The following is a 25,362-nucleotide window of genomic DNA, read 5'->3' as shown; positions in this document are numbered from 1 at the left end:
GCAACTCAAAGTCATGCATGTTTACTGAGAGCAAGCTCACTATCTCTTCTCAGCTTTCCATTCCATTTAACCCGTGTAACTTCATTCCTTCCCTCCCACTTTGTCACTCATAAGATAAATTTTCATCTTCTGTTTCACAACTGGTTGAGTTGCTTCTCACTCATCTATTTGCCTTTATGCCCATCACAATGCAGGTAACAGGAAATCTTCTTTCTTCAATTATATAGAGTTTTGTATGACAAGACATGACACTTTGAACATGTGTTAGTTTTTTTTCTTTCTTTTTTAAAATCAGTTTTAGGGCCCAAAACACATACGCTCAGTGATGCCATAGAATGTAAACATCACATGCCCAAAATTATGTTTGTACTTTAAAGGTAAAATGTGAAAATGACACAAAAATACTGTATATTACAGTTAAGGCTATCTAGCTTAGCTTGTTAATCAGACTTTTAATATAACGTACAATAAAATGATGTAGTGAGTCCCTTTATCATGTTCTTCTCTTTTGTGCTTGAACAGAAACAGTAGCAGCAGCCTGACAAGTTATACTTGTTTTTTTATGTTGCTCCCATTGTTGCCCCTCCGCTTCCTTATCTCCTGTATATTGCCAGGTTTTAGGTATCTCTGTGACTGTCCAGTCTGCTGCTGTGACACTGCAATGTCTCCTTTGTGGGACTAAAGGAACAGACATCTTAAAAAAAACAACAACAAAAAAAACAGGTTCAATTCCAAAGCAATGGAACAAACTGTCACAGTGACAGGAATTAGTTTATGGAACACACTTCAGAAAGAAGTAAAAGAGTCAGGAACTCTAATGGCATTTAAGAAATACATACAATTAAAAAATAAAAAAAAGTCTGAAAATTAGATTTGGACATAAATAATGTGAGATATTTGATTTGAACAAACATGGAAAACTATAAATATTTAGAAAGTTGGACACTAACAAAATAACAGAGTAATGCGAAGTGATTATAAAGTAACAAAGGAGCAGATATCATAAGACTGATCTTCTCTTCTGCTCCTTTTTATTCAGACTGTCGGAATGGAAGTTTTGTTGCGAGGAGTGTTTTTAGTTATTACTTTTGACATAAATAAATAAATTGAAAAATGAAAAGGACGTTTCTCATCCCATCTCACCTAATGGTCTTTAAAAGAGTTAAAAAATGTTTTGTTTTTTTATCCAATTGTCACAGGTGAACTTGTTTCTTAACAGAAAACTTACACAAAAGAGGAACTGCATTGGAAACTTCATTGAAAAAGCAAAAGAAAACACTGACTATAGAATGTTAGATTTTCTGGTTTGACAGCTTTTCAGTTGACCTCATTCTTAGTTATGGAAACGCTACATCCACAAGGTTGTAGTAGAATCTACCAAACGTTGGAAGAGGATGATGAGTAGCTTTTAAACTGGAAGGGAGAAGCATGGTATGGATTCCAATGATCAAGTTTTCATAAAGTCCCATCATGCTGTTATTTTCCCACATACACGCAGTTCCACTACACCCACCACACGTGAACTGAAGATTTAGGGTTGAAACATTGTTAAAATTGCATTTTTTATAACAACCTTTAATGAGCCAGTGGGATCATTTTGTTTTCTTACATCTGACCACAGGTCATCTTTTTATTCCAGATAAGGAAACAATATTTTAATAATGAATGAATGAATGAACCTTTACTTCGAACATACAAATACAAAATAAAGAAAGGAAAAGAGACATTTAAATTGGTAAAACCAAAAATAATGATAATGATGATGAGGATGATATTACATTTTTATTTGTATAGCCCACTTTAAACTCAAACAACATCTCAAGGTGCTTAAAAGAGTAAAAAGGCAAAAAAAAAAACCCAAAACAGAATTTCCTGTAAAGTGTTAGCACTTTACAGCCCTTGATTTTGGAGTGAAGCTTTTGGAACAGAACAGGACACAAACCTTTTGGAAAATTTTTTTTTTAAAAAGTTTTTGAAACTTTGAAGTTAAAATAAAATTTCTTTGTACCCTCCAGAAATATACAGAAATATTTTCAGCTCGACTATCAACTTCAACAAAACCACGGCGATTCCATTTCACTGTGCTCATGGGGACACAAGTAATCATAATTAAAGTCTGATCATGATGAAAATGTTTCATGTGAACATTTCTGTCAGGGGATTGTGTTTAATATCCATCTCAATAGAAATGTTATCAAGAAAGCTAATAAAAAAAACCCCAGAATGACATTGTAGACTGGTTTGCTTTAATAAAAACTTGAAAATATTAATTGAAGCAAATTTAAAGCTCAAGCTTGAAACCAGAAAGTCACTGGTTTGAATCCCAGTGTCACCATTGTGAGTAAGGATCCAAACCAGTGGCAACGAAGGAGCTGTACACGACAACATTATCAAGCGAAAGCAGAAAGCTTTTGTTATGTTCTCGGTGTCTGTTTACACGACAGTGATGCTCAGAGCCACTGAAAACGCTGAAACTTTTTGAAAATGGCTCTAAAGGGGAAAATAAAAAACAAACAAAGAAAACTTCCAACTCTGTCTCTGTGGAAAAGGGATACAATTTAACTTTTTTAAAACGCTGCTACTGCACGTGCAAGCAGATGGACAATAACGGCAATGGCGAGGCGACCTCCAGAGTGTCATGACTCCCAGTCCTCATTCTCCTTTGACTTGGTAGTTTTATAGTTGAGAGTCACCTGTAATAACAACGCAACTTCGTCGTCTGGCCATAGGACTGTGTGCTCACCATTGAAATTTCAGCACAAAATCAAATCGTGGCAACTCGTTTCCCAACATGAAAACTACGTAGTTCTCATGCGTTTCTGCCATTTCCTTGTAAACGGACATCCTTTTCAAATGAAAACACAATAACGATGTGTTTTCACCTGAAATGTTGTCGTGTAACCAGTGGTACCTAAGTCTGGTCCTGGAGGATCTCATACGTGGTGTAACTTTTACAACACCTGAAGGAAGCAGCAATTATTGCTACTGTGACACGCTAAAGTTTTGAGTATTTTGCTCGTTTAGAGGCAGCTTGTGGATGCCGTCAGTCTTTTAACACCCACAACTTGCTCTTCCTCCCTGCAGGATCGATGCTTCAGCAACATGTCACTTCAAAAACTTTGCCGCCGCCCCCGCGTCTGCTTGTTTAGGCTGTTTCTTGTTATCTCAGACAGCAGCTAATTTCACACTGGATTTGACACTGTATTATATTCGTGTATTTCAAAGACGGGGAAGGGGAAAAAAAAGGCAATATAATTACACGGTGCAAATTGCAGAGTGAATGAAGGCGATGTATGATGGGAGGTGATAGGAGTATAGTAGGAGCTGTAACTTCAAATCGAAAGACGCCAGACTCTGTTTCTTCTTGATTCTTTGAGTTTAAGTTGCTCAACGTTAGTTTGAACTAATTATTCAACATTGCTGAGAATCTAAGTGGTACTCATGCTAATGCTGATATATTTTTTTTAATAGTTAATCGTCATTACTCTTACTTCATAGAGAGGCATTGTCAGATCAATTTTGACTTGTAGAATAGTACACAACAGTGAATAACAGGCCATCGAAATGAGTAGACACAATGTATTGCTTTAAGTTATTTGCAAATGATTAACTCAACTCATCAACGTGAGATGAAAAGCTAAAGGGCCACATATGGCCCCGCGGGCCTTATATTGCCCAGGTCTACGCTAGATAGTTCTTGTCACTGATCATCACAGGCACTAAAATAAAATAAGTAACTTTAATAAACTCAGTGAAGAGGAAATTATCCCATTATTACGAGGAACCTGTGATGTTGTAAAGCAATCACTAACAAAGGTACTTTGTGCTCCATACATATTAGCAGAGAAACTAAATTAGCTGTGATTTGTCAGTTTCTTTTCATCCGTGATGCGTTCAGGCGTACACTCTTTTAAACCACCAACCTATCTCGGTATGGGTCACCACATCGTGGAGTTGTTTCACTTGGAGAGGCCTGCCGGGAGAGCTCTGATGTGCGGCGTGGCCCCCTTTGTTAACTTGTGTTTTAATTGAAGTGATTTCATCCGTGAAGAACTGTGCTTGAGCTAGGAAAGGCTGCTGCTGCCGCTGTCCTCCACCCGAACTGTTCAGGATGAGCTCTCTTTCGCATCTCATCAAAGGACGACGGTGCTGTTGTTGTTGCTAACCACACATGGCAGAACAAGGTCGTAGCAGCCAGTTGTAGTGATGGGGTCATGAGTAGACACCAGTGCAAAACACACAAACACAAAGAAGGACATTAAATAAATCTATGAGGTAACGCAGGCTTGTCTTGCATGCAGCGGTTCATAGTTTTGGATGATCATCTGCTCCCTCGTGGCTCGTCGCATGTTTGACTTGGTACAATAGTCATGCTGGATGCCCTTCCTGATGAATTATGAATGAATTACTTGTAATGTTTGTTTCATTAGAATCCAAATATATGTAACTGTAAAGTATCTGTTTTAGTATATTGGTCCAACTTGGAGCTTAACAGAAAATTTCTGGACATAAAAAAAAACAGGAAGAGTTTTATAATAACATTTCTGCCATTTTTATACTGAAACTGACCCATAAAACTGAATCTGTTATGCTCGTAGTTTATTCTGAAATCCAATCCTCCCCCCCAAAAAGTGATGGTAGCTCGCACAGTCTTGCACAGATTAGAGTTGATCCACAAAAACAAGATTAGCTACATAAATACATTAATTATTTGATAAAGACCAAGCCTTTAGAATAAAATTAAGTTGGTTCAGTTCAATTTATCCTTGCAGCAAACAAACCAAATCAAGTTTGTTGAACTCAATACTTTGTAAAATTTTCAGTCAGTATAACTATAAATGCCTTTTTTTTGTGTTTGAATTCATGCATGCATGCCACCAACAGTCACTTGTGTCTCATGAGAGGCGTTGTATGAGCTGTGAGGAATGCAGTGAGCGTCACTTGTTTCAGCACTTCTTTGTTCTCTTTTGTCCCACGTGATCGTGTCATCGGCAGAAGGCAGACAGCTAACAGATACAAAGGGCACCATCACAGGCCCCCGTTCACAGCCGGGTATTTACAAAGCCAGTGATATTTCCCTATATCACTTAAAATCCCTATCACCGATGTGCTTGACCGTGCAGAACTCCCATCTATGTCCACACTCCATGCGGCCATGTACGCCGCATCGATGACGTCGAATACCCAAAGATCTACTATAGGGTGAGCTGTCTGTCAGCAGGCTCGAAACCTCGCGGTCGCCCAAGGCTACGCTTCAAAGTCACCTGCAAGTGCGACCTGAAATCTGCCAGGATCAGCACACAGTCTTGGGGGACCACTGCTGAATCAAGAACTTTATGGAAAGCTGCTGTTTCAAGAAGCCGAGCTGTCACGCATTGCCAATCTTAAGCGGAAAAGAGCAGCACGCAAGTCTTCACTCAAGTCTCCAAACCAAGAACCATCAGTCTTCCTCTGTGTCATACGCCAAAGAGACTGTCATTCCCGCAGTGGCCTATATAGCCACAGCAAGAAGTGTGCCTGATACTGGCGCATCCCATCGTCTTACGAGGCGGACGGAGGCTGAAACCGAGGTCGGCGATGACGTCGACGGCGATATTTCTATGGGGTTGGGCCTTGCATTTACACATAAATGTAGCTATGAGTCTCCAAAAGCGAGGATTTCTGAAAAATCCGGCCACAGTGGAGATTTAGAAAAGCTCTGTCTGTCCGTTTGCATGTGGAGAGAGGGGGAAATGGAGATTTACGTCACAGTATACCCGTCTGTACAGTTTGAACGCTGGGATGAAAAGGGATACAGTGAAATCAGGGCTTGTTCTTGTGCTTTATTTGTTTTATATTCTAATGCCACATTTAGGAGGAGCTCTGCTTGTTCATGGGTCCAAACAAACAAACACACTGTTTTGCTGAAACAACAGGAAATAACTTGCAGCATTTCTGACGTTGGGTTTTTACCAGGATTCTGATTGGCTAGCATGGTTGTATGCTTCTCCTTGCACTGCCCCCTACAGGTTTGGCATACTCATAGTAGCTCTGAACCAGGTTTTTAAGCAGATCCATGTAAATGAAGAATTTTTTTTTTTAATGTCGAGGGGGAAATATCAGTTTTTGTAAGTAACTGGCTATGTGTAGATGTGGCCAAAGTTTTAATTAAAGCACATGGTTCCAACAGGATGTTGAATTAGCTGCTTGGCACTCTCAGTTATTCAAACTTGTATCTGATCTGTGCTTAAATATCCCTTTGTGCGATTTCTAATAACTATGTTCCTTTTTAGAGCGTGGTGTTTGTGTAAGTTGTTGTGAGAAACTTCTTTGTGCAATAGATTAGTTACAAACAGTTAAATAGATTAAATAGATCTAGCTTTTAAGTACTTTTCTGTCTACATACTTTTTCTCCACTTTGTGTTTAGTTTGACTCACAATTATGACAAGTATGTTTGTTGGTTTTTTAAATGTGCTGTATAGAAATATTTTTTCTATGCTTTGGGAAAACCTGTATGACTTCATTCCATGTGAATTCGACTCAATTTACACCAATAAGGTTGCAGACGAACCATCGAAGGTCATATATTGAAGTCCAAGTCACTCCAAAAGGTTTTATGTTCACTCCGAGCACTTGAGAGTATCTTTTAAGCGTGTGGCTCCTTTGTCATGGAAATGTAACCTACATCTGTTGTGTAAACACACATACACACACTGCTTCAGAAGCTAGTGCAGGGTTAGCTGGTTGTCAGTGGTAACCAAGGGTGAGAACATCTCTGCGGATCTGGCATTAATCCACAGTGACGCAGGTGAAGTGTTATCTGGCCAGTGGCTGAACCTTTGCTCACAAAAATGATTCCTATCAGTACGGTATTTGCAAAAGCATCACTTGATGTTGTGTCTGTCTAAAAGCTTCCACAAACTGTGCGATCTTTGGCCGTCTGAGACGAAAGCTAGGATTGTGCAAGAATCGTTTGTAAAATCTGCGATCGCAGATAAAGTTGGTTGGGCTTTGTGCGTGGTTGTAGGATGGCCATGGTACCGGTCAGAAATGCGTGACCGCTATCAGATTGGGTCTGATAGTTGAGCAGTCAAAGAGGCATGATAATTCAAATTCTTCTCGTGCAGGTAAAGGCTGTGATGACTTAAGATTGCTAAACTCACACAGTGTGGGGAAGCCTTAATCCAGCAGTTTCAGTGGTTTGAACAAGGCACACAAGCTTAACTACCATTGCTTGTCATTTCATTTGTTTAGGCCCCGCCTTGGCCAAAACACAAAGGCTCCCAGAGTTTAAGAAAGAGGTGATATGGCTGACTGCAAATTAACTTCCACCCTGCAATTGCAGCCATGGTCTGCAGCATAAAATTACATGTCACTCACTAAGAACCTGTTTACTGTAACACCCATTATTACTGTACATGAATTCACAGAGGAACTGTAATGAACAGAAAACAGTGAGCATCATGCCAAGCTATTCTATAAATATTGCACAGAATGAACCTTATTTTGAATATTTGACAGTTTTTGAACTCCCCCAAAAATGTCATCATAATAAATTGTATAAAAAATGTAATGGGTGTGATTTACAGACATAATTCTCAGATTTGTCAATGGAGTTTGAAATGTTGAAACACATTGGATTGAACAGATATACATGATGTTGCTTATTTGAATATATGTTTCAAATATATATGCGAACGTGGATGGGTGTGTGTGGGTGGAAAAAAAAAAAGGCTGACAAGCCGCTGATGTAGCATCTGTCTGATTTTACGGTGCTTCTCATGAGATAGAGACAGAACAGCCGAAGCAAATCCTCATTTGCTTTAGCTGTCAAACAAGGCGATGCGAGGTAGATAAGATAATAAATCCAAAATAAATACAGATACCTTATTCACAGATGGATCTCCCGACTGAAACACATATTAGCACCAAATGTGTTTGTGTGTACAAGGTCCGGGTTTTCATTTTAATGTACATTATTAAACATGGATGTTTTAGTCTGAAACTGTTATTAGAAACTTTGCAGCTCATCACAGGACATTACCACTAAGATCCAAGGGAAACATTTTTCACTGTTACCTGTACAGAAATGAGGTTCAAGGTAAGATGAAATCTCTCTTCGTCTCTCTCCTAACTTAAAAGAGGCTGATTTTTAAATCTTTTTCTTTTCTCTACTTTGGTTTTTCATAATTAATTTCAGGGAACTTGTGGCTATTGTTTTCTCCTCATTTATTTCAAATCATTATTGGGAAAACAAATTCAATCGTATTCATGGTGCACCTCATGGAAGCCAAAATATTTTTCTTTTAATGATAGAGGCATGAATAAAAGATGTCAGCTTCATCCATACTGAGGAATGTGGATTTTCGAAGGTGCTTGTGGCTTTGGTGAAATGGAACTAGCAGTTCAGTCATGACAGAGGTTAAAATTACCTTTCCTCTTCTTACCTTTCCTCAACTCATATCCAAACATCCAGAGGAAACTCTTCAACTGAAGCCCCGATCTCACTGGGTTGTGACAATTTGCAAAAGATTTCCCAGAAAGTTTGAACCACTTGCAGAGCGGCTCACTGTTCTCGTTGAATTGACTTCAAAGAACTCTCGGATAGTCTCAGAATCAAGGTGGATTTCTCAAACCTGCCTCCAATTCTTCTGAATTTATTTTACGTTTTAATCAGAAAGTGTGCAAAACGAGCCTTCCACATGCCAGTCTGGTCTTCATCCCTTAACTTCTGCACTTCTTCAGTTTTGTTTGACACCCGATGACAAAATCTAATTCTGAAACATAAGATTTTTACCTGAATTTACTTTTGAATTGGTGAGTGATTGTTTGGAAAATCATAATAATAATAATAATTTTTCCGCATTTTTACAACTTCAAATAGTCTGTAGCAGCATAGTCAGACATGGGTATCCAGTAGTTGCTGTTTGTTTTGGTTTTTCTTTTAATATTATCATCTAATAACACATTGTCTTTGGTTTTTTAAGTGAATGTTTTGAGTAATCAGCAGAGTTAGATAGTTTAAGTTTTAGTCTTGATTTCTGTATGAATTACTGTCATATTTTCAGTGTTTCAGTGATTATGTTGCTGTCTCATAATCAGCTCCCCGCACTATTTGTTACACCTGTCTGATCTCGCTCATCTGGGCTCTTGACCTACGACTCTTGTTAAAGGGGATTAAAGGGTCATAAACCTTTTCGGGTTTAAGACTGCCCTCTTAACACTTTACCGTCCAGTTGGATTTGAACTCTGGCTTGTAGAGAAACACCAGGAGATCAGCTGAGTGCAGCCACTGCAGTCGGTGGGCAGACAGGAGTGAAGCTGCCAAGACGGCAGATCGCCGTTGGGTCAGATGGCATCATCTGACCCCGACTGCTTCCTGGATGAACTCTACAGTGTCGCATTAAAACGTGATCCAGGAGGCCGTTTGCCAACTTAACAGCCGTGAGGAAATGACAAGTACCGGATGGACACAGTGTACGTATGAACACAGATTTTACCTAATTTATTTATTAATTTATTTATTTTCTGTGAGAGATGACGTAGCCTCACGGCCGTGAACCACCTGCTTTCAAAGTCATATTTTTGGCAAAAAAATAAATAAAAAATCTGTGTACAGAACTGAAACAGATGGCTAAAAGGTTTTATGGTGCAGTATTAAAAAGACATTAGGTTATTATTTCCCACTTAATTGTCAAAAACAATGTTCCCACAGCTCAAGGAATAGAGAAATAAACGAATGTGTCACGTCATGTACGATACAAAAATATGGATGTTTGGTTAATTATTTAGTTTAACTCCTGGTTCATATGCAAGTTTTCAATTATTGCTTCACAATTAATTAAATCAGACACCTCAAAACAGTTCCCAAAGACAAATCTTCACATTTGCGAAGCGGAAATACTAATAGGCTTTGTTGATCAATAAATGACTTCTTTTATTTATTTCTGGGGTTAATTAAGGGTGGAAATTACTGCTGAGTTAATTAGTAGATGGAAAGTAAATCCACAACAATCTACACACAAAACTATAACGACTCAAGAATTGGATAACCCGGAGCTGTAATGAACATTTCTGTGGGATTTGTGGTTCTCGGGTTGATTTTACTTATAAAATGTGGCCTAAAACATTTTCATAAAAACAACTTAATTTAACTTAAACACATTTCATACAGCATCACACATACCAAGTTAAGTTACCTTTACATCTCTTATTTTATTGTCTAATCATATCATATTTGGTATATAAAAGAATAATGTAAATTATTTCTTTAGATCTATGGCTTGTTAAATAAACAGGTTAAAAAAAAAAATATGTACCAGAATATATAGAATAATAAATACCCTCAAACAAAGTGTTTGAGGGTATTTGCAAAGTGGTGGCTTTTAACACAACTTGGTTAAACCAGATCTTGTGCATATCCAGCTTCTTTTTTTTGTTGTTGGCACATCTTCAGAGCTTTTCTACTTGGTTTGCTTGGCAATTTTCTCAACTTTTACCAGCATTTACAAATTGAGTTTCTGTTAAGATTTGAACACGGAGCAGCAACAGAAACGAACCACAGCCAGTTGGAGTCATTTGAGTGTGTTGTTGCGCTATTGCTGGATTACATTTGGCATGTGCTTCTGTGCACATTGTATGCTTGGCAAGGCTTCACGGCACGTTGGCACAGGGGCGATCCAAAGCCCCAGAAGAGGCAGATCAGCAGAGGCCATGTTTGATAAGGAGTTATGCTCTCCATAGACATGGATGTGGCTTAGAAATGCAGCCCAAATGACAGAAAAAAAAAAAAAAAAAATCAAAGAGGCCAGAGGCCGTGTCAAACTGAGTAGAAAGACTGGATGTTGACTGGAGGATTGGCTGAAGTGTCGGTGAAGTGCCTGTAAGCAGCTGAATTCCAATCATCTTTAGTAGTGTTTGTTTGTATCCAACGTGACCCTCGCTATCATGGTGCTGATGGGAATCGACAAGCAAAATCTTGCCTCAGAAAGCCAGCGTATTGTACTGATTTCATGAAAATCCTGTTTATTGCAACTTGCTCCCATGTTGCTGCTGCAAAAGTACATTTTTCACAAATGCGAGAATCTGAAACAGTGAGGCTCAGTTTAAAGCAGGCCTGGGAAAACAGCATAAGCACAGGATAGTCCTGATCTTTGTGCCACGGCGCTGTAATCCTATATGTATCTTCTCAACAGCTTTTGCAGACAGCGAGGTGGCAAGATCAGGCTTGGCTGGTTCCCTGAGTAATGGTTGAGTTTTAGAGCAGCTCGCTCTCGGCTTTCTGCACTCCGCCCTTGAACCGAGCATCTGAGCCAGCAGAAAATCCCTGTAATTGCATTAGTGTTGTCCAACTGTGCACTGTGTGCCACGCCGGCTCTCTCCAGACCAGCTTTTTAGTTTAATTTATTGCCCTGACATGTCAGAATTCATTTTCATCCCACTGAAGTATTGTGGGAGACATACGCAGCATCAGATATCCTTGATGAATATCTTGGCTTGGATTTTTTTCTCACTTATTTTGGGGTGTCATGGTGTGCAATGAAGTCAGCGATGTGCTCAGTTGGACATAGGTCTGCTTGTGCTATTGGGCCTTTTCCCGATGGCTCTTGACCAAGCACAGCTAATAAAAGGTCAGTGCTCTACTGTCACCACCGTTATTATCCTCAGTGGACACCCAGCACAGCACTGCGACGCTGATTACCTTTGTGATCTGAACAGGCTGACAGATATAAATAAATCCCGCTGGTCAAGTGAGGACATTAAATACCGTCACTTTTGTTTTTGTGAAATATGATCCACTGCGTGCTTTTATGCTTGCCTGAGCAGTGGAACTTTCTGTTGTTGTTGCCATTATGAAAAAAGGAAGTTGGCTACGGTTCAAAATGCCACACCGTGCACTGTGGGTACTGCAACGTCTGCTCACTGAGGTCCACTGTTGCTGTTTTGGGTTGTGTGTCTCTGGTGTTTCACCTCCAGTTTTCTGGTCATAGGTTGTTTTTTTTTTCCCTGTGTTCAGATTTTTATTTTAGCTTTTTATTGATCTCCTCGACAACTGCAGGTAATCGCTGCTAGGGTTTTTTGGGGGTTTTTTTCTCACACACGCCCCTGCTCCTTGGATTTGCCAACACAGAACCACAGGGACTTGGATAGAAGCGACTCAGTGGAGTTCGTTATTGTTTTTGCCAAGTTGACGCCTGTGTGTGCCACAGAGCAGGTCGTTCTGTGACCTTGCAGTCACCTGGATGGTTTGTTTATCGTAAGCAACAGCTCCTCCGCTAAAGTTTCATAATTCTGCTATTGAATCTCTTGGAACACCTTAAAAATCTAAGCGGATTAATGACAAACAAAGAGCTGTGCTCACTGAACATTCGAATGCGTTGCTTTCCAGAGATCCCAATGAAAATCCTGCTAACAAAGAGGATGCCGCTGACTCAGACTCTCCATTCCACAGCGAAACCTCCGATCATGAACGCTCAGAGTGGGACGCGGCTTTAAAATGCATCCTCAATTCAACACATCCTTTATCGGATCAAACACATCCTATTTGTTCTGGCGCTCAGAAAGATAGGAGGGGATGCCTCCACATCGGCCTTTAAGCATGCTCGTTGCTCATTACCCTGTAAGCTTATGTAGATGTATGTGTAACAGGGTTTTTTGCTGTGCCAAAAATCAGCCTACAAGACTCCGTCCATCCATCCATCCTTCTTTCTTCGAAGGCATCGTAATTTCTGTCGTGTCCCAGGTTCTGTGGTCTTTTTTTTTTTTGTTCCTTCCTTTTTGTCCACACAAACTGCACAACACTGCCCACACAGTTCATCAGTGCTGTATGCTACGTATTCGTAAGCCTGCTGGAAACATACTAAATTAGACACACAATGAACATAGAAGACAGACAGGAAGCTCTGTCTGTTTATATACTTTGCAAATTTAGGTCTCTGTGGTCCAAGTGCAAAAATACAAACTGAACAAAGTCCTTTTCATTGCCGAGTCATTTAAAAAGCCATTGTGCTTTGCTGCCTTGTGGCTCATGTAACCACGAGCAGATGTTCCCTTGTGAGACACATTTATGCAAATAGCACCCTATAGATATATTTTTCAGATTCACTGAGAAGGAAATTGCCTAACGTGTTTACTCCTTTGTCCTGCATCTGTCTGGTCCTTTTGTTTTCACTTTCTGAGGTAGATATACTCATATATCAGTGTGCGAGCATTCATGCTGTGTGTAATCACTATCAATGAGATGGGCCCTTATTATGGAGTTATAGAGGGATGCTATTGAGTTCCAGGGGAAATATCAGTTGCTAAATGTCAGTAATCCTGCTCTGGCATTTGGCAAATTGAAATGGATTTTCTCTGGTCGATGTTTTTCTCAGCAGCCAGTTTTCTACACATTTCGCCCATCAAACACACAGACATAGAGCAAAGAATTGCTATTCTGCTGTGAAGAATGCCATAGCAATTCAAAGCATGGCACGGAGCATCGTTTGCATTTTGTGTTGCATTTTTAATGCTATAGTTTTTCTTGGAAACTAGGAGCACTCTCAGCTGAAGTTGATTTGGCCGGAGTTGGCACATTTGTAGTGAACAGAGGGCGAGAAAGAGATAGATAGATATAGAGAGCGAGACTTTACTGTAGTGTTGCTTTGTCCTTGGCTGGCAGTATGGTCTCCTCTGCCCTTTGGCCATCTGCAATTATCAGAGCCAGCCTTTTGAAAACTCACATATTACAGGAGGATGGAGCTGAGAGGGCTCTTGTTGTAAGTGAGCAACAGAAGTCAGTTTCTGCGATTGGCTGAATGCCATACGAAATCCTGGCTCGACGTTGTAACCCGATGGTGGCCAAGAAAAATGGGCTTGAAGTTAGGAAGTTATGAGTCAGAGATATTGTACAACAGAGAACATGGTCAACATTTGTACTGTAAAGCACAAGTGACAGAAATATGCAGTCTGATACGTTGGACGGAGTGAGTGTATCTTCAGGGCCACACTGTCATTGTTCCTTTATTGAAGTGATTCATTTATTGAAGGATTTACAGTGTATGCCAGCAAAAGTACTTCACCTCCTTGTTTCACAGAAGACTAAAGGTAGGAAGGTTTTTGTTTCTAGAGTGTCCACCATCATGATCCAGAAAGAATCTCTTACAAAGTCACCTAAAAGAGGTCACCAGCAGTCTTTTGAAGCACTCACCAACAATGCACTTCTTCGCAATCTAAACCCAAATAAAGAAACATGTCAGCTAAAGATAGAGACAAAATAAATACTCACGGAAAATATAAATACCATAAATACCTGTTTAAGTAAGGCTATTCCCAAGAGTGAGCACTTCTTCATTTTTGAAGTAGAAACATTATTCAAAAAAACTCAACAATCCTTTTTCTTAAGCGAATTCATTCATAGCACATAGTGGAAACCCACTCCAGTTTTTTTTCCAACACTGTTGTTTGGTCTGACCTTGAATCAAAACCATATCAAACAAAGCAAGAAATCCAATTGAGGTAAACTATTTTTGTGCTGGGAGAAAGAAATCCACACAGCAGACGGTCTTTTATTTCAGCACAAAAACTTAGAGTCGGACATGAAAGTTGCTTTGTTTCTGACAAGTCGGTTTGTTTTACTCACGTATATATCCTGGTTCTCAGCAATGTGCCACAAAGAGCAGCTGCTTTACCTGAAAGATTCTTCATTTTCTCAAGTGAGCAGGCATCAGCCTACGCGGTGGAGCATAGAGCGTCACCAAACAGTCTCTGTGAACATATGGTGCTGTGTTTTGTTCCAAAAGTTTCCTGGATGCAGAAGGGAAAGTGAATATAGTAGATTGTTTAATCCTTTATGCTTGCGGGGATTATCTTCCATTTGATATCAGATATCCATTAGTAAAATGGGTTTCATGACTTTCCTGCCGTCACACGAATATCCACATGCACTGCATGCATTTGCATCTACTGATAAAAGCTGGTTTTCTGTATTTATGCTTATATTTAAGAAGGGTGTTCCTGCTTATTGTTATTACCTGCAAAGTCTTATATCCATAAAAAAAACAAAAAAACAAACCAATTCCTTTTTGGGTCTACATTAAGATTCTCTGTGATGCTTGGTGCCATAATGATCCAGTTTCATGCCAGCAGAGCAGATTAGTGTTCATTTGACCTGGATTGAAGGATTTGCTTTTCATATGTCACTGCTGATAAGGGTGATATCACGGAAGTGGCAGGAACCAAGGGCTGTGGCGGCAGCAGCAGCAGCATATGTAGTTAGTGTGTGTCAGAGTAAGTGAAACTCTATTTGCACAGCATGTGAACATCTGAGCTGTAATCCTTCAGCATACTAAAAGGGCCAGCAATGGTTTCATCCGTCTCTTCGTGCGCTTTTAGCGAGTTTCCTAAAGTTGCTGTGGCAAGAGGGGATCTTCCATGGTGGCATGGGTGAGCCCCATGACTGGCCATCTTGTGTGCGACTGATTGTTAATGATCTGAAGTGATGCCAATGCTACTACAGAGCTGGTTCCCATTATCCTGTATAAAGAAGTAGTTTGATTAAAAAGTACAGGCTTAGACTTGGTATATCATTTGATTTCACAACAGTGTCCACTGGTTTAAGATGGTGTTGCATTGCTTCCTAATTACAGAAGTTGAAGAGAACATTGTAAGCGATGGGACTCGATGAGGATGCTGAGAGTGAAAAATGAAGAAGACATATTTGGATCATTTGTGAGTTCTAATCAAGTTTGAATCCTGCTACTTCCTGTTCCGCTTCCAAAAAATGCAAGACCTATGGTTTTCTAAAATGCTATGGACGGCTCCAGAGGTCAAACGGCTCATACACAGCGTTTACTGTTTCAAACCAGTTCGTTGATAATGAAGACAATCCTTAGAAATCCTGGTTTGGTTAAATGTTATATATTTGGAGTATTTCCATAATCAGAAGCATCTTAAAAGACGGGCTCCTCCAGCACAAATTTCTGCTGACATGTATGGGCCACATGACAGCTGTGTGAGGTGAGTGCTCCCTCTGCTGGCCCCGGCCGGGATCAGCAAGCGACACACGCGGGGCAAAGTGCTGCTACTGGTTCATTCATACTGCTGCTCCTTCAGCAGAGATACACTGTACGTGTCCAGTCATCACGGGACTGCAGTTCTACTTTTGTTAAGTAATTCAGCAGGTAAAAAAACCACTGAGAGATTTGAAACATTTCATTTCCTTAAGTGGAACGTCACTTCAACACAGGGTGTGATTTGCAGTGGTGGGTCTGAGGTGGGATACAATATTCCTCTCAGCGACATCACCAACAGGCATAACAACACATTAAAATACATTTGCATGCATCAAAAGTGCACCACATTCAGTACATGCAGTCTCACACTAACATGTCAATTTCATTTTCGGGTTGGATTTCCTATAAAAATAAAGGAAAGGGATCAACGTACAATAAAAACTCATCAAAGTGGGTAAGTCCTTATGTATAAATGCAACTGTCATACCTGTTCACTAAATTATTTAGTCCATTAGTCTTTTTTGATCATGTTTACTTGGAAGTACTGCATGCTGGACCAAGAGTCATTGCTTGTGTCAGGGTGTTTCCTAAATCTTCTGTGGAATAGAGCGGTTTGTGTAGTTGTCATGTTTCTTGTGCCGGTTAATTTGTCGTCTTATAGACTATCCAGTTCATACTGGGAGTAATCAATAAGGCCTGCTGACTCCGAGTGGTTTTTGAGCATGCTGTGTAGCCCACACAGTTTGAACACTGTCTAATACGTCCCACCTCTGTCTGGTACGTCATATTCACTGTCAGAGATCTTTGGCTCATGATGAGTATAAAATACTTATTTTGTGACATTCATGCAATTAATTTTGTGACTCAGCAACTGAAATTCACCCACTGGAGAAAGAGCCACCTTGGAAGTTTTCTATTTTGTCTTTAAGCTATTCTGTTTATGATGATGATCTGGACACAACATGCAATCCCACCAATTCTCGGTCACCAGTGTGGCTTCTTGCTGCTAATAACATTCATACACATTCAATTAACTTGTTGTGTCATTTAGAATCTGGTCCATTCTGTCTTTCACTTTGATATTTTTAAATGAAAACTGCATTACAAATAGTATGTTATTTTCTTTTTAAAACCACAAAAGCTGACATTATTTATGTTTTGATCACAAAGTGTTGATGCAACTGTAACTCAATCTACACATGCACACCTTTCCAAGCATCTATTTTAAAAACCTGTATCTAATTCAACATAAAGCCTAATGTAAGAATACATTGAATTCTCTCTCTCTCTCTCTCTCTCTCTCTCTCGCTCTCGCTCTCGCTCTCTCTCATTTTTACTGAATATATAGTTGTGCTCTTGCATGTAAAAAAACTGATATTAGTGTTCAACGGTGAAGGATAAAAATTATTGTTTTACACAAAATTTTAACTAAACAGAAAATGATAAGCTTGTGTAAGAAGTAAAAACCCAAAAGGAATGAAATTAATCATATAGTCATCAAACTAATCTGAATGCAGTAACGTGAAGATTATAAATACACTTTCTGTGCCAGTCAGAGTTCCTGTGGGTAGATTTTGGGAGGGAACTTGTGCGTGACGGCGTGACCGGCAGCAAGGAGACGGCCTCATTCTCCTCCAGGGCAAGAAAAGGTTGTTATCTTGTGTTTGGATGACTTCTGAAGCGAGACCTTTGCTGGAAATATGACATGAATTAGGTAATGTGTCTGGACCCACCTCCAATCTCAAGAGTGGCTCTTTGTTTATGCCCCAGCCTTATTGCCTCTGAGAGACACACTAAGGTCAAAAAGAGAGGAGAAAGAAGAGCAAGAGAGAAAGACTGTAAATATTTTCTCAAACGCCTTAATTGAAATTGGATTTTAAATGCTCGCTGGACCGTGGTGTCGAGATTCAGGTGCCGGGGAGGTAGCGTTTTTGCATTGCAAATGTAATTTTCAGGGTTTTTTTCCCTATGGCCCATGAGACACTTGGAAAAAAGCTAACAGATATGTTTTTTCATGAGCCATTTTCTTCAGGTTGAGTCTCATTAATCCAGTAGCATCACCATTAGCTTTTGGGATTGAAGTGCTGTGCAGTCTCCTTGTTTACTGAGCTGAAGCATTATTCTTTGTGGGAAATTGTATTCTCTGCATGCTCAGATAGAGCCTGATGGAGGTGAAATTGTGATTGCACATTACGTATGAGGAAATAAAAGAGCTAATTTGCTTTCAATTTTCATTCATCACACAAGTGAACTGAGCACTTCTTGTTTATCATTCGGCAATTTTCAGATTTATTTCCTATTCGGTATACATTAACTGGGAAAATAGCCTTAGGGACTGATGCAGATAGAAATCTTAAGGGAGAGAATTTTTACTTTTCTCAGCAAAAAAAACATTACTATTTATGTGAATCCTCAAAGCAATCATACAGCCCAGAGTGCTTCTCTGTGACCTGTTCAGCAGAAATATGACTTGACTCACTCATATGATTTTGTCTTAAATCATGAATTTTGGGGGAACTTTTGGCAAAACCTTGACTGAAATGCAGAAATGCACTCGAATTAAGTGGCTTAATTACACCACAGCCAGATCTAACACTGAATGTATTTTTTACACTAAATCATGTGAAGAATTTTATTTATGCCATCCATCCATCCATCCATCCATCCGTCCATCCATCCATCCATCCATACATCCATACATCCATCCATCCACATCCATGGTGACAGAGAGATATCCGCGACACGACTGTGCACTATATCCCAAAAATGTGCATAACATGGGATAAAGCCACCGTTCACCAGCCAGAACGCCGGTGGTTTTGTTCGACCTTGTCCTAAATCCGCTGTGTGCAGTGGTAAGATGACGCTACAACATGTTTTGGTGACTGACGTTACAGATCGACACTAATCCATCAGACCAGCGACTCCAGTGTTCTGCCGGGTAAAATCATTGCGGTTTTTGGTCAATAGAGTATGATAACTATGAGAAGAGCAATTGATCACACAGTTCCCTGTTCCAGAGGGACTCAAGGACAATGTATAGACAATGTAAAGAAAAACATATTCAAAAGCAATATTGACTTTATTTTTCTGATAAACTCTGCTTTAAGTAGCTGGTTTAGTTACTCTTCCTGTTGACAATTTTGCACATTCACAAAAAAAACAACATCCTCACAGAAAGCCCCTTCAAGTGTTGCAAACAATTATTTGATAAACTTTAGACCTTGTAAGTGAAATCCATTTTCTCCTTCTCAGCAAGTCACTGCACTCAGCTTTCAAAAGAACCGATACTGTATGATTTTACACAAATGTTTACTGCTGAGATATATACCGCAATTACTGTCTAAATATAGAGCAGCTATGATATTTTTGTTCATGACATCGAAGATTAAAGCTGCTGTATAGAATTATTACAATAAAAAAAAATCTGAAACGCTTTATAAACGTAAGCAAAATATATACTTAATTCTCTATGAGGCTTTGTTATTACAACACACATCTCATTTCTTACTCCGGTGACAACTGAGTTAGGACACAGCCACGAACGGACATGTTGGCCATAAATAACTTTCTGCTGGTTTCTCCTCTTATATGTAATCTTGTCACACAGACTCGCTTGCAGGAGAGACTGGGGGAAATTGATGGCTCTCTCTCGTGTCCCAGGTCCCAGTGATCAGGCACAGGCAGTGTGTGAACTGAGATCAATACCCCCTTCAGAGTGGGTTTTAAGACCTTTAAAAATAGCTCCCCCAAAAAGCTTTCTCGGTGAGGGTGTGTTAAATGAAACATCTCCCCGGGCTTACAAGCACAAGTGGCGCTGCAGTTAATGGCCATCATTGTCTGACGTGACGGTGGCAAACAAGGTCGTTGCAGCTTCATATGGAGTCATATTCCTCCGGCAAAATGTTTTAGCATTGACTGAAGCCTCTGGTGTTGAAACTTTATGGCTGCTTTGATGCCTCTCTGTTGGTGTTAATGGTGCTGCTCACTGACTGTACTCCTTCCTCACCACCGGGCCTTTTGACTCCTGTGTCACATGGCTCAACAGGGCGATTTGCGATCGCTCTGATGGATGAGTGAACGAGAAGAAGAGTCGTGTGTCTCACACTCGAGCCAGTGGAGGTTCAGCGCCCCGCGACGCCCACTCCGGGCCCTCCGATTGCCCCCAGACTTTGACACATCATTTCCTCTGTGATTTGTGGCCAGATTGAGGTTGAAGGAGACAAGGAAATTTTCCATCCTCGTGAGAACAGATGGATGCTGCAACTTTGCCGACTGAGCCGAGGGTTCCGTTTTTTCCCTTTTTCTTTTCCTCTCCTGAAGTACCCTCCTGCTCCATATAGGATTGGTTTCATGCTCCATTATGGACTCTTGATGACGGCCTATTACTGAAGTTTTCAGTAAATGACCTCTGACTTTTTTTTTTTTTTGAATGACATGAGACAGATTGTCTTTCAGATCTTTGCAAAGTATTAAAGATATTGATGGGGGAAAAATAATTTCTGATAGGTTCTCTTTATGCTGTTGTGCACTAGATCAAAGTTAGGATCCCTGTGTTCGTGATCAAAGATGGGCGGTAATGCCGGGGAATGATGTGTGATGTAACATAGGTGCAACTGGTGAGATGTGATAGGCTTGTCGGGGCAGCAAATGGTCACCGTCTTTTGCACCCCCCCTCCCACCCTTTTAGCCCACCGAATGTTTGATCTTGTCTAGGAAGCGAAGCCTCTGGTGCCTTCCTTGGGACGTTTGATGTTAGAGATCAGAGATTGTGGCGGTGCGGGCATTTTGGCTGTCGGGGCATCACCATTACTGTGCGCCACATCCAATCTTTTGACCATCAGATAACTTCAAAGAACCTGTGAAACACCACCTTCCTAAAAGAAAAAAAAAATCCAGAGCTTCCCACTGGTGTTGTCTATTAGATTAGGAGCACGTTATTGAAGTTTCCTGGATAAAAAAAAAAAAATTCTCCAGCTCGGTTGAAATCTATCATCACCCCCAGGCTCTGCAATGTTGTAGCACACCGCTGATTTTTTTTTTCACCCCAGTCTGATTCTTTCTCTCGTCTGAGCATTGATTTCCAGCACTGCCCTGCCAATAGTTTCTCCTCTGTGAGACCTTTCCTTGTCCTCAGCCTCTTATCCATTATTCATCACGTTTAGCTCTCTGCCGAGCCGTAATACCTCTTACCTTTAGATTTTGCGGTGTATAAAAAACCCCCCCAAAAAACCAAAACAAGCCATGCTCCAGCTGTTGCTTTATTGGTAGAAGTGCTAAAACTGAAAAGTAGAATATTAAATTCATGCGAAGTGAACAGAGGTCCTAATCCATTCACAAGAAATCAGCTTGTGGCCTGTGATGTTCCCTTCAAGCTTTGTGTTTGTCCCCATGGCTACTTGTACTTGTAGTATTACAATAAAAACAAGATCCAGCAGTCCATGAAAGACCTTGATGTTTGTGGTAGCCTTACTGCATCCAAGATGTAAACTCTGAACTTTTCGAAGTGTTTCAATATGTCTTTTTTTTCTTTTTTTTTTCTTTTTTACTTTTCAAACGATCAGCTGATCACATGGCAACGATCCTGTGCGTTGATTTCCAGATTTTTAAAAATAGGGTATCTTATACGATAAACTGTAGTTTAAGTATGACAATTATGAGATCATTTGCGACTATGACTGGAGAAACCCCAGAACATGTACGACCTGCATGGAGAGGAACCAAGTCAGGACTCAAATCTAGGATATTTCAGCTTTGAGGTCTGAGTGTCAACCACGACACCACCTTGCAGTGGCAGGTCTAATAATATGTATTTACACTTTCAAAAACTTGCAACAACAATTGAAAACAACCGGCCTGCTGCCCTTTTTCAGACAATTCTGGGTTATCAAATAGAAGTAAATCAAAGTGGCCTGAACAGAATTGAAGTCATGAAAAAAGGCAAACGTTTTCGAGTTAGAGTCATATCATCTGGGAACCATAAATGTTTGTCTGTACAAAAGTATATTGTTTCATTAAAAGTCACTGGAAAGTTAGAAAATCACCAAAGTCTGCCGGAGTGATCACTTGTGAATGCACCATATTTCATATTCCATGGCAGTTTGTCGTTTAGCTATTGAGATGTTTCACATTACATCGGTAAACCTCAGCCAGCTTTCTGCAGCCGATGCATCCTCAGGCGGATGTTCCTTTTTAAAAACTAAAGGTGGAACGCCAAGAAATTTTGCACAATTAAGACTGCATTATGAACTAATTGGGTAAACAGGATTCTTCCGTTGGGGAAAATGAATTTCTATGCAATTCACTAAGTAGTTGTTCAGAAAGCTTTAGAAAAAAACTATTGAGCTGACAGACATCAATCTTCAGAGTGCGATTAACACCGATGACAAATGTGCATGAACCAACTCAGCGATTTCAAAGTGTGACAGCTCGATAACGTTTGAGTGAAACTGTGTGTGTCAATGAGCAGAGATTAAGTGTTAATCTTTGCAAATTGACTATCTGAGGAGGGGTAGGACTTCAGAGAGGGCTTTTCATATTCGATACATCTGAAGTGATGGGAAGAGGTTACTGCGAGCCGTCAGTCTGGAATCAAAAAAATCAAAAAAATCCTGAATTTAATGCTTACGTTCCTCCATGTTACAAAGTCACTCTGCTGCTTAGAAGCTGGCTCCCAGAATACTAGTGCTCTTGTTCCTGCCGTTCAATAACACACTGAAGTGACTCTCGCAAATCGTCATTTTTCTGTTTGTTTAAGTTCTGGGTATTCTCAACCAATAATCATCAATAATTATGCAATACTAGTTGTCTAAATTTCAATAATCCTTGGTAATCCAACCACATTTGCATGAAGTTGACGTATCTATTGAAAGATGTGCGACAAAAGTGAAATTGTGATTTGAACAGCCGAATGAAAACACGAGGATATTTAAAGCATACGTCATCTGTTATGAATCAGCTTCTATAAAACGTACAGGTGATGAGACCCAAAACTGAGGCCTTAGTTATCAGTCAGTATCAGCCAGTAAGGCTCAGAAAGACTAACAGATTGAAAAATCTGTCAATCAATTCATTTTAGATATTAACTTAAAATCTGATGTTGCCTTAATCGGCTTTTATTCATTGTGAAGACATTGCTAGGTTTCAGGTCAACAACAAGCTATTAGAAATCTTCTCGTAGTTCAGAAATGGTTTCATTGGTTTTTGAAAGCACTTTGTGGTCTTGCATCTGAATCTGGCATCCACATGCTCATGAGCATTATAAAGCTGGTATGACCCCTCAGATCCTCTGATGTAACTCTATAGTGTCGATACCAAAATGTAATTCTAAGTCTTTTGGTGAGGTTTTCTTCAGCTTCTTTGGATGAAGATCCAAGGCCAACCAGAAGTGTACACATTTAAATAAAAGTTCAAAATGTCCCTCTTCAGCCCAACCTTCATTCACTAAAACATACAATTTAGCTTTTTTTGTGTGTGTTTTTATCTTACTGTATTTTCAAGCGATTTTATGTTTTTCCTCCTGAGCACTTTCGTTATATAATACTTGTCTGACCTTGTTTTTGTCGGACTGCTTAACAATTTCCATATAAAACTGTGTTTTGTGAATTACACTGTTTTAATACAATGCAACACGTGTTCTGCTTTGGACTATAATAACCCCGTGTTATAATAGATGATTTTTTTTTTTCATATTGGTTTCTGTCTTGACACTGTACATTTTCTATTCACTGCTGCAGATGGATGGACCTCCCAAGGCCACTTCTATGTTGATTATTCACTTTTAGCTACAAAACTTGAAGGCAAAAAAGTCTAAAGCTGAATGTCGATGTGGTCTAATGTTGAGTGAGTCAGATTTCTTCAGTCATGTCACAAGCACACCTTGTCTCCTCCTTCGCAGAGGAAATCGCTGATCGCCACCGCTTTGATTGTGGTGGTGTCTTTCCTCGTGGTCATGGTGAACTACTCGGAGAAACCCTACTTCCTCCTCGAGCCCGTGTTTGGTCAGACGTCGGACAAGGCCTTCAAGCCTCATCCGGGCTACGTCAGCATGGTCAAGGAGGAGGTGAGAGCAAACACACACAGGGCAGCAAGTTTCCCAAAATGAAATGCATCGCAAAAAATATCTAACGTGTATCATTTTTCTTGGATGTAAAGTTGACATATTTTGAAACGATCAGCAGAATGAGACAAAATAACAATGTCGAAGTCATCTCAAGGAAAATTCTTCCAATGTGATTAAAGCAGCTTGATCTTGTTGTACTTGTTTGTATGACAAAAAAGCGTATTGTTTCGCTGAAAAAAAGGAGCTGGACAAATAGGTGTCATACTGAACAGTATGTTATTACATTGGTGTAGTTTACTGGTGTAGTATCTGTGATAATGTGCAACTAACCATCAAAAAGTTAAAATCTTTGATTTGGTAAATAAAATAGGTGTTAAAAAACATTATTTTGTGATGATAGATTATTGTTTGTCTGAAACCTCTGTATACACACAGAGATAAAACTTGCTAATAGTCTCACTAAACTATACATGAGAAGTACAATGTTGATCTTTATTCAGCATTGCAGCTAAAACTGAACAACATAAAACTGGAATTTAATAACAAGCAAAGAGGAAAAAATAAACGAACAAGGCAAACTCTTTACACTGAATCTTAACACTGAATGGCAGAAAGTTGTAGTGTAATTCTTGTCACTCTCAGGCTCTGTTTACACCACAATGTTTTTTTTTCGTTTTTCTTTCATAAAAGTGTATGGATGACGAACAACTTGAATAGTTATTATGGGTGTCCTTCATCTATAAAACTACCAAGTGTGTATTCTATAACATCTATTGCCATTAACCTGTCAGCACACTGATTCACCTCTGTAATGAAGGTGTATTCAGATGCATTCATGCAAATGTAACACCTCCTTAAGGATTAGTTCAATTCATTGTATCAGGTTCTCGGTGATGGATCTGAAAACGCCTGTTTAGTGTCTCTTGTGTCCATCATTTCTTTGTAATTTCAAACACCCTTGCCCGTGATCCTATTCTTCTGCCTTCAAACAGCTCTGTGCTGTATATTCCCAACACAATTTATAGAAATTGAAATATCAAAGTCTTTTAATTCCCACCACATCCAAATGTAACAACCAAGCTGTGTGTTTGTTGTTTGGTGGAAGCAGCACACTGACTCTCTGCTCATATTTTCAATATTGGTTAGTCATGCAAGGAAATTATAAATTCAGCCGGCGGTGATGCAAGGCAACATTTCTAGCCGACATGCAGTGAGAGTTCACACAGTGCATGCTCAGTTTTAGGTTCAGATGTGGAGTTCTTGGCCCTTCATGAGATGTGGATGCCTTATATGAGCGGGCCGATATTGTCAGATTAATGCAGAGCGTC

General features: G+C 39.7%; 1 protein-coding gene across 1 annotated transcript in view; it reads left to right on the top strand.

The window, feature by feature from the left end:
* The window catches only part of st6galnac3 (ST6 (alpha-N-acetyl-neuraminyl-2,3-beta-galactosyl-1,3)-N-acetylgalactosaminide alpha-2,6-sialyltransferase 3), a gene marked incomplete at its 3' end in the record, with an annotated part of 70,399 nt that overhangs the window by 2,008 nt on the left and 43,029 nt on the right, over positions 1 to 25,362 (top strand). Inside the window, exon 2 of the mRNA XM_080503706.1 lies at positions 23,870 to 24,034. Within this exon, the coding sequence (XP_080359832.1) occupies positions 23,870 to 24,034 (165 nt within the window). The remainder of the gene's footprint in view (positions 1 to 23,869; positions 24,035 to 25,362) is intronic.

This window comes from Blennius ocellaris, assembly GCF_963422515.1.
Source record: "Blennius ocellaris genome assembly, chromosome: 10".
In the NCBI taxonomy this organism is placed as follows: Eukaryota; Metazoa; Chordata; class Actinopteri; order Blenniiformes; family Blenniidae; genus Blennius; species Blennius ocellaris.
The sequence above is the reverse complement of the archived record's forward strand: the minus strand, read 5'-3'. Positions and strand labels throughout refer to the sequence as shown.